The sequence below is a fragment of the Triticum aestivum genome, chromosome 1A (genome assembly GCF_018294505.1).
Source record: "Triticum aestivum cultivar Chinese Spring chromosome 1A, IWGSC CS RefSeq v2.1, whole genome shotgun sequence".
Classification (NCBI taxonomy): Eukaryota; Viridiplantae; Streptophyta; class Magnoliopsida; order Poales; family Poaceae; genus Triticum; species Triticum aestivum.
Window position 1 is genome coordinate 53,369,341 of NC_057794.1, and position 10,488 is coordinate 53,379,828.

Sequence of the window (10,488 nt, forward strand, 5' to 3'; positions counted from 1 at the left end):
TGTAAATTTTCTTATCAGGCACCAGGAACTAGTTGACATTGATTAATTCCAGTGCATGGAGTCAAACAAAAACGCTCACAGAGGAACCTATGAATTATATTGTAAATTTTTTATAGACGATGTAACCATTATCACTAATAAATAAAGAGGTTGTTTTATTTCAAAAAAGAACACTCATCGAGACAAACTAAATGTACCAGCATAAGCTAGTATGAGAAAAATACACAAGAAAATACTAAATTAAATCTAATAGCTTGCCCTCGTTACTTGAGTCAAATATATATCCCTCAAATTTTCCACATTACTTACATAGTCAAATACAGTATATCTTAACTTGCGTACATTGCATACTAGTCAAGACAAATTTAACCAAGATACCAACATCCAACTACCACTTGACATAAACCAATAACAATCATACAACAACTGAACTCAGACATCATTTGTAAGTTTGTGGAAATGAGGTAGGTTCTGGACAAGAGACCATGCGACGGTGACTTCAAACTTACAACGGCGAACTTCAAGCATACGCATGCTCCTGGAGGCTTTCTTGGCTCTGAATGCTTCTGAATCTCTCTCAACAGTTTGATCCTCCAAGCTACTTGCCATGACGGAGACTATCAACTCTCCATTAGCTTCAACAGATACAACATTTTGTGAAAGCTGTATGATGCCATCAGCTGCAAGAGGCAACTTATCTCCGAACGCAAGCAACTCAATTTTCTTGGCATCAATACTGGCCGTATTGGCAGAAATTAGACCTTGAAAACCTTCTGGCCATTCTCCACCAACAACTCTCACACTGATGGTGGCCTCCACTGAATTAACAATATCACCCAGCATCAATGCCACTGTGCTAAGCTTGCTGGTGCTGACACGTTTAATCGCATATGATTCACTAGAACCAGAATCATGATAATGAAAAACTAGATTACTCAATTCTCTATCCTCTGATTCAGTTCTGCCCTTAACTCGCAAGTTAACCTTAAAGGACGCAGGATCCACAACAACAACAGCGCGGGTAGGACCTGTCAGTCTCAGACATGGATTCTGCATGCAAAATTTAAAGCGTAAGTTATGTATCATTTATCTCGAGTAATGACTGGAGCAAATATAACCAATCTATGCTGATTTCAAGAAAGAATGCATCCATTGGCAAGTAATCCATTTATTACACTAAACTTAATAGTAATAAGTACTTGAATTAAATATATGTTGGTAGAAAGCACAGGAAAGGCAGAATTTTCCAGAGGTGAGCCCATGAATTTGAATTGGGTCCGCAAGCATTTGAAATGTCAAAACTCTTGCATTATAAACAAATAATATGTAGATTGAAGCAAAAGAAGAGGCGAACATTGAACATCACAACTGAAGCATACACTTCAAAACTATGTACAGTATGGAAACGCTTTAGAGGCAAACAAAAAGGGGTATTTCTGAGGTGTGCATATATACTCTAAAACTTATTATCTAAGAGATCAGATTGCAAACAACACTAGACACTAGTAGAAAACAGGGCTTTGGTCCAGACCGGGTCAGCCCATTAGTCCCGGTTCAGTCCAGAACCGGGACCAATGGGGGCATTGGTCCCGATTCGTGAGCCCAGGGGGCCGGCCGGGCCACGTGGGCCATTGGTCCCGGTTCATCTGGACCTTTTGGTCCCGGTTGGTGGGATGAACCGGGACCAATGGGCCTCGCTCCTGGCCCACAACCATTGGTCCCGGTTCGTGCCTCAAACCCGGACTAAAGATTAGACCTTTAGTCTCGTTTTGAGGCACGAACTGGGACTAAAGCACGAACCGGGACTAATGGGGTTGAGACCTTTAGTCCCGGTTCGTGCCACGAACCGGTACTAAAGGTCCCATTTTCAAACTCTACCCCCCCCCTCCCCCCGTGGATCGCCTTTTCAGTTTTAAAAAAAATAAAAGAAAATGATGGAAATGTCAAAAAAATAAAAGAAAATAAGTTTCCCATGTGATATGTGGTCTAGTTGTTGGGAAAATTTACAAATGTGAATTTTGACTTTATTTGCAAAATCTCTCTGAAATTTGTAAAAATGGGCATAACTTTTGCATACTAACTCGGATGAAAAAGTTTTTTATATGAAAAATCATCTACTCGAAAAGTTACATCCGAATTTAACTGGGGGACCCTGTTAAACATTTTCAAAATCCTCAAAAACCTAATAGAAAAAAAGTTACGGGGCTTTTAAGATCTAGAGTGAAAAAAATCGAAAAAAATTCAAACAGTGGGCAAACTGTGGTCAAACAATGGTCAAACTAATTATTCTAGAATATTAGTGTTACTAAATAATTATTTCTGTTATTTCAATTTTGGTCAAATCTGGTCAAACTGTGGTCAAACAATGGTCAAACTAATTATTCAAGAAATATTAGTGTTACTAAATAATTATTGTTTTTTAAAACAATAGTTTCAAAATAAAACTATGAAATGTGTCACTTCATGCTCAAGCAAAATTCCTGAAGGTTAATAGGATTGACATCTTAGTATTGTCAGGAAAATAACAAGTGTAGACTTGGAGCGAGGGAGAATAGAACTCGGAAGTTAAGCGTGCTCAGGCTGGGGGAGTGGGAGGATGGGTGACCGTTCGGGAAGTTAGATGATTTGAAATGATGAGGGGTGATTAGAGGATAAATTGAGAAGTGATGAGGGATGGTGATTACAGACTAGAGGTTAAAATAATTCAGAAATTTGAAAATTCAAAAAAATACAAAAAAATCATAAAATTTCCTTTAGTCCTGGTTGGTGTTACCAACCGGGACTAAAGGTGGAGCTCCACGTGGCCGCGCCCTTTAGTCCCGGTTCTGGATTGAACCGGGACTAAAGGAATAGGCATTAATACCGATCCTTTAGTCCCGGTTCCAGAACCGGATTTTTCTACTAGTGAGAGGATTTTCAAGCAGAATTTCACATGGGAGCACAAGAAATTATCGAGTACATTGAAAATGAAGTACTGGCCTCAAACAAACTGGTCAAGAGAGGGTAAAAGTTGCACGCGCTATTCCATAGGATTCGACTATACCTGGAAATAATCTACACTAATGTTGGCATACTTTTATTTAGAACTCAGAACATTTTGCAGACAAATCCCACTTACATTTGCAGATTTATTCATACTTCATGGATTGATAATTTGGTATATATTTTCCCATAACAACTGGAAGAGAAAGTAATTATTTTCTCATTTTACTTCATGTTTTAAATCTCTAATTTAACCATACATATATATGTCCCAGTATATAAATAACATTATGGAGGTAACAATAATATGGCACGTGAGCAACGAGACTACGAACCCTCGTGTCAATGGTTTGGCAGTTATCCCTGGAGCGGTTGAAGATGATGTTGCGATTCTGATCAAATGAGTCGCGTGCGGCAATGATACCATACACATCGAGAGGCCAGTCCAATCCACCTGTGATGGCTCCAACCCTGACCGAAAAGACCTGCAGAGTACGCACCGGGTAGGCTGTACCGCGTCCACGCGGAGGCTTGTCGTCCGTGCAACACATGGGCTGGGTGGGTGCTGCAGATCAATGTGAACCAATCAAAACGCTTATTAGCGGCGATCATTATTCCTAGAGCGATTGACGAGGAGGGAGAAGGGGATTCGGGTCTGCTTACAGGGACCGAAGGAGTCGACCCGCAGAGATTCGCCGGATTCCCGGTGCCTCCTGGCATCGACGGCCTCCCAATAGTCGGTGGGGTCGAGCGCCTGCAGCTTCATGGCCTCCATGTTTTCCTCGACCCACTGGTTCGAGACCTCGATTGCCTTGGGGTCTCCCGTGGCGATCCACTTGATGACGGCGTCCAGCTCCCCCTTCCGGTCCTGGTTCCTGTGCGCCTCCTCGCCTTTGGCTCTGTACACGGCCGCCGCCGCGACGTCCTCCTCGGTCATCGTCTTGGGCTTGAAGACGCTCCTGTCCTTGGCCCTCTCTGCCTGCAAGCTCTTCCTCGCCCACTCCAGAGCCGCCGCCTTCCGCGCGCTCTTCTTCTTGTTTTGGGGGCCTGGGCTGTCTTCCTCCTCTCCGCCTCCTCCGCCGCCTTCGTCGTCCCCTCCTGCCGTACCGCCAGTATCAAATCGACGTACGCATCAAACTGCTCCTGCCGTGTGAACTCCATCGCCGCTTTGCTAGAGAGAAGAGCGAGAGAACCCTAACCCTAGATCGACCCTCGCCTTCTCTTCTCTTCTCTTCTCAGGGTGGGGGATTTGGGGGATGTCGGGGTGCCTAGAAACAAGGCCGTGCTGCCTGAGGTGAGGTCGATTCGGATCCGATAGCCCAAGTGCGTTCTGCGCGTTCCCTCTTTCGTTCTTTTCGTTCGTTTCTTATATAATAATATAATATACAGGTTGCTTTTCTTTGTTTTGTTTTATTTATTATTTAATTTAACTTTTTGGGTGTTATTTCTCGTTCTTTCTTTTTTAACAGCCCAATTTGGAAAATGGCATCGCTTATTTCTTTTATCAGTGAAATCTTTACAGAGATCTTGATTCATCTCAGGACTCACTTTTTGGTGCACCAGATTCAGAATTATCTCCGCATTAACTTATTGGTACTTGGTGTGTAGATGAGCAAAGAAGTCTCTTGCCATCTGTTTTCTGATCATTAACAATCTGGTCTGCTCCGTTCTTCAGATAAGCTAAGCGATTCTTATTTGCTCTCCAAGTGGCCTTGCGGTGAAAAAAGGTCGGTCGTGTTGCGACTTGCGACCCCCCCTCTCAAATCCATGTGATTCTTGACCTCTGTAGCCACGTAACTTACTCGCAACAAAGCAACTCATCCAGCTCAACTGTTTCTGTTGCACAACACTGGCTTCTTCATCCTGAGACATGATAGATCAGCTCAAGCTTCTTCCATGTCTTCTCAAATTTCTGTGGCCACAACTGCATCACCCCTCACCTTCATTTGCACAGCCGCTCCCTGAGCCAATACACACACATACACAATCATTCAACCCAGCAGCCATGCCCTGATCATGTAGTGTCACAACCTGCCAGCTTCCCTTTGCCCCTGCACTGTCGCAAACTGGCATGCTCCACACCCAGGAACAGCACCCAGCAGGAGGCAAGGAAACAGAGGCGGTGGGATGAAGATTTTGACGCCAGCAAAAGCAAAGCCAAACGCCTTGGAGCTCTTCTTTGTGCTCCCGATACAGGCACACCCAACGGCACCCTTCCGAGCCACATCTCCACCTGCCCGAACCATGCAGCAGCGCCGCGCTTGGCACAGCCAGAAGACAAGGTGCCTGGCTCAAGGGACGCTGCAGTGCAGAGCCGCCACCCCAGAATGCCGATCCCCTTTCTCATTTGTGATCCCCTTCACCCACGCCTCCAAGAGATTACATAGTCAAATACATATCTTAATTTGTCCACATTTTACATAGTCAAATACATATCTTAATTTGTCCACATTACATGTCAAATATATCTTGGCTTGCCCACATTACATACTAGTCAAGACAAATTTAACCAGGACACTACATTACACAGTCAAATATCTTAGCTTGCCCACACTACATAGTACTAGTCAGGACACATCTAACCAGGATACAACTAACATCCAACACACAGGTACCACTTTGAGATAAACCAGAGGCCATCAGTAGGGCAATAACTATCATCCAGCAACAAAACCCAGACAGTCTTTGCTAGTTCGAGACAAAAGACCATGCGATGGTGACTTCCAACTTACAAGAGTGAACTTCAAGTATTCGCCTGCTCCTGGAGGCTTTCTTGGTTTTGAATGCTTCTGAATCTCTCTCAACAGTTTGATCCTCCAGGCTACTTGCCATGACGGAGACTCTCAACTCTCCATCGGCTTCAACAGATACAACACGCCGTGAAAGCTTTATCATGCCATTAGCTGCAACAGGCAACTTATCATCTCCGAATGCAAGCAACTCGATTTTCTTGGCGTCGATACTGGCGGTATTGGCAAAAATTAGACCTCTACAACCTTCCGGCCATTCCCCACGAACCACTCTCACACTGATGGTGGCCTCCACTGAATGAACAATATCACCCAACATCAATGCCACTGTGCTAAGCTTGCTAGTGCTGACACTTTTAAACGCGTACGATTCGCTAGAACCAGAATCACGATAATAAACAGCTAGATAGCTCAAATCTCTATCCTCAGATTCTGTTTTGCCCTTTACTCGCAAGTTAACCTCAAAGTACACAGGATCCACAACAACAACAGCGCGGGTAGGCCCTGTCAGTCTCAGACATGGATTCTGCATGCAAAATTCAGAATGTAAGTCATGTATCATTTATCTTGAGTAAGACTGGTACGAATATAACCAATCTAAGATGATGTCAAGAAAGAATGCGTCCATTGACAAGTAAACCACTTAAGGTAAACTTAATAACAAGAGCTAGAATTAAATATATGTGGGTAGCAAACACAGAAAAGGCAGAATTTGCCGGAGGTAAGAGCCAATGAATTTGAGTTGGGTCAGCAAGCATTTTAAATCTTTAAAACCCTTGCATTTTGAACAAATAATATGTAGATTGAAGCAAAAGAAGACGCAAGCATTGAACATCACAATCAAATCATACACTTCAAAACTATGTACAGGATGCAAACGCTTTAGAGGCAAACAGAAAAAGGGTATTTCTTGGTGTGCATAATATGTTCTGAAAGTAATATCTAAGAGATCAGATTGCAAACAACACTAGAGCATTTTCACAGGAGAATACAAGAAATTATCAAGTACATAGGAAATGAGTGGTGGTCTCAAACAAACTGAGGGACAATTCTCAAAGGGAAACAGTCAAGAGAGGGTAAAAGTTGCAGGCACTATTCCATAGGATTCCCATATACCTGGAAGAAATCTACACTAAATCACATTAGAAATGCACATTGATTATTCAAACTTGAACGTGGATATAACAAGACTGAAAACAGACTATGTATTTTCATCCCCATGTTGATTTCTTATGTGAAATCCTTTTAGAACTCAGAACTTTTTTGCAAAAAAACAACATGCTCCCCACCTACACTAGCAGACTTATCCATACTGATCATTTGGTGTATAGCTATTAGCTTTTTTTTCATAAAGCAAGTTCCGAGTAGCGATCAGATTTGCCATGGCTATTTTACAATCACCAGTGTATGCATGGAACTTCGTAACAATATCACAGACTCCCGCAAACTCGAGTTGTGATATATCAAATTTGTCAACAATGTAAGGCAGTTTATGTTCACCGTCCATTGCATTTGGTATATGGCCTGGATGAGCGTCGTACACAGGTTGGACAGCTTTTCATCATACACAAAGCATTTTCGTGCAAACTTATGTGTATCTGTATTGATATTAATTAGTATAGTAGGTGAAATTATAGTTTGGAGAAAGTCAATGCCAGGGATATGTGTATTTCATCTCCAGAAAGCCAAAGAGAGTAATTATTTACTCATTTTACTTCATGTTTTAAATCTCTAGTTTAACCATACAAGTATATATCCCTATACAAATAACATCATGGAGGCAACAATAATATGGCACCAAATAACATTCAGCGAGGAGAATACGAACCTTCTTGTCAATGGTTTGGCAGTTATCCCTAGTGCGGTGGAAGATAATGTTGCGATTGTGATCCAACGAGTCACGTGCGGCAACGATACCATAGACATCCAGAGGCCAGTCCAATCCACCTTTGATGGCTGCAACTCTGACCGAAAGACCTGCAGAGTTCGCACAGGGTAGGCCGTACCGCGCGGAGGCTTCTCGTCCGTGTAACACATGGGCAGGATAGGTGCTGCAGATCAATGTCAACCAATCAAGATGCTTAGCAGAGATTAATCCAGGAGCAATTGATCAAGAGGGGGAGGGGATTTGGGTTTGCTTACTGATGTCCTCCCAGGAATCGAAGGAGTCGGCCCATAGAAATTCCCAGAATTCTCGGTACCTCTTGGCTTCGACGGCCTCCCAGTCCGACAGATCCTCGGTGGGATCGATGTCCTTGAGCCTCATGGCCTCAATGTCTTCCTCCATCCACTGGTTGCAGCGCTCGACGGCCTCGGGGTCTCCCGTGGCGATCCACTTGGACACAGCGTCGTGCTGCTCCCTCCGCTCATGGTTCCTGCGCGCCTCCTCCGCCTTGGCTCTGTACAGGGCCGCTGCCGCGACGTCTTCCTTGGTCATCGCCCTCGGCTCCCAGCATTTTCCGTCATTGACACTCTCGTCTTCCAACATCTTCCTCGCCCACTCCAAAGCAGCCGCCTTCTCCGCGCTTACTCTCGCCACCACCTTCTTTTCCGTTTTGGGGGCGAGACCTCTCTTCCTTCTCTCCCCCTCCTCCGCCGCCTCGTCATCCTTCGGGCCCGTTCGGATCCTCTCCACGAGCCAGCTTCCTAGAATTCCTACATGAATCGATCCCGAACGCTCCAGCTTCGAGGAGCCAGCTTCGCGGAGACGAGGATCCACCCGTGCAATTTTTGCGGAGACGAGAAGCGGCGGTTGGCCAGCTTCGCTAAAACGAGAAGCGGGAGTTCGATGTAATTACAGGGAATGCCACCGCTAAGTTGCATACCGGTTCGGCGAGCCTCCCGATTTCTTTTCTTCCGAGCTCTCGCAGGAACCAGCCAGTAGACGTGGGTGCATCAGGGTCATCCACATCTTTCACTCCGAATTGGGCCTGCAGCCCATGTCACCATCTGTGTTCCCTAATAGCCCATGTACATACCTTTCGCTCTAAACAGCCCTATAGCCCAGCGCCAGCGTATGAGAAGCTGGCTAGAGCCTCCGGAACGCACGTAGCTCCTCACGGAAGTTGGACGCTGGCGCACGAAGCTGGAATCGTGGATTTCCTGAACCTGGAGAGCTTCAGAACGGGGCCTTCATCGTCACCTCGTCTCTATCCTCGAATATCAAATCGATGCAAGCATCCAGCTGCTCCTGCGTCAACGCCATCCCCTCTCTGCTACCGCAAGAAAACCCTAGATCGACCTTCGCCTTCTCTTCCTTGGCCATCGTCTTGGGCTTGATGCTGCTCCCGACCTTGGCCCTCTCTGCTTCCAAAGTCTTCCTCGCCCACTCCAAATCCGCCGCCTTCTTGGCGCTCTTCTTCTTCTTTTTTGGGGCGAGACCTCTCTTCCTTCTCTCCGCGGCCTCACCGTCCTTCATCATCGTCTCCTCCCTATCCCCCGCCATCAAATCGACGTACGCATCAAACTGCTCCTGCAGTGTGAACGCCATAGCCGCTCTGCTAGAGGAGAGCGAGAAAGCCCTAACCCTAGATCGACCCTCGCCTTCTCTTCTCTTCTCTTCTCCGGGTGGGGAATTTGGAGGATTCCTCCGCATTGTTGAGGGCAGAGTTGCCGGTTTGGAAACGTCTCGGGTGTTGGGCCAACCAGGAAACAAGGCCGTGCTGCCTGAGGTCGATTCGGCCCCGATAGCCCAAGTGGGAAACTTTGGGCAAAACAATGCCTAATGTTCGTATTTTCTTTTCGTGGAAGCCTAATGTTCGTAGGGAAATACAAATACCCATTGGCTCTTGGGTGTGTATATACACCTGATGATATGCAAACAGAAGTAATTACGAAAAAAATCAAAAAAAACTGAATCATATTTTGAAATGAACTTGACATTCTATTGTGCTCGTATAAAAAGTTTCGCTGAGGTAAAGCTCCCGTAGACATCCATCACATCAGGGCAAAAAAATCAAGGATAAAAAGTGTGAATATTAACTTATGTATATTGTTGATTTTGTTTTTTTTCACCAAAAATACCATGAAAGCCATTCCCGCACCCAAAAAAATTATATATACGAGCACAATAATAGAAGGTCTAGTTTATTTTGGAATGTTTGGCTTTTTCACCAAAAGCCAAACATTCCCGTACAATGTTTGTATTGGACAGCCTAGAATCACGTAGATTGCTCACACAAGCACCACACATACATGGGCCCCACGCTTCTTATGTAGTCATGAGTCTTCCTGCCCATATGTTTTCTTCCTCGCCTACTGTGCGATTGTTTCCCCTTTTTCCTTTTCCACAATTCCCCTTAGCTCGCCACACCAAGAAAGTTCGCTCTTCATGATTAGTATCATTGGCGTTGCACGATGGAGCTTGGGCGGCTGATGTGGGGCTAGAGATGGGTATGGACGCCCTTCGGGAGTTCTTGCCACTCTGGGATCGAATTGCGAATGTGAAGCTCACCATGGGATCGCCAGACACTATATGTTGGTCGTGGGAGAAGGATGGCTCCTTCTCGGTGAGATCTGCCTATGCCACAAAGTTTAAATGGCGCGAGGTTGCTCCATACATGGTTCTTTGCGTGCCTGGGCTCGAGGAATAAGTGTTGGGCCTCAGACCGTCTAGCCCGGAGGGGATTGCCACATGAGGAGGTTTTTTGCCCTCTATGTGATAATCGTGATGAGACAGTAAACCACGTCTTGCTGAAGTGTGACTTCATGAGGATGGTCTGGCATATGACTCTGAATGCACTTGGTGGGTCAGACT

General features: G+C 45.1%; 2 protein-coding genes across 2 annotated transcripts; both read right to left on the reverse strand.

Annotated features, from left to right (window-relative positions):
* Nucleotides 1–331: 331 nt before the first annotated feature.
* On the reverse strand, nucleotides 332–4,107 carry LOC123189419 (uncharacterized). The gene is made up of 3 exons (XM_044601835.1): nucleotides 3,646–4,107; nucleotides 3,318–3,547; nucleotides 332–1,050 (listed from the first exon to the last, which is right to left on the reverse strand). Exons 1-3 carry the CDS (start codon nucleotides 3,917–3,919, stop codon nucleotides 433–435), a joined length of 1,122 nt encoding a protein of 373 aa, XP_044457770.1. The 5' UTR covers nucleotides 3,920–4,107; the 3' UTR covers nucleotides 332–432.
* A 1,254-nt stretch (nucleotides 4,108–5,361) lies between these two features.
* Nucleotides 5,362–9,286, reverse strand: LOC123189426 (uncharacterized). The gene is made up of 3 exons (XM_044601840.1): nucleotides 7,875–9,286; nucleotides 7,561–7,783; nucleotides 5,362–6,258 (listed from the first exon to the last, which is right to left on the reverse strand). Exons 1-3 carry the CDS (start codon nucleotides 8,218–8,220, stop codon nucleotides 6,246–6,248), a joined length of 582 nt encoding a protein of 193 aa, XP_044457775.1. The 5' UTR covers nucleotides 8,221–9,286; the 3' UTR covers nucleotides 5,362–6,245.
* Between the last annotated feature and the right edge of the window lie 1,202 nt (nucleotides 9,287–10,488).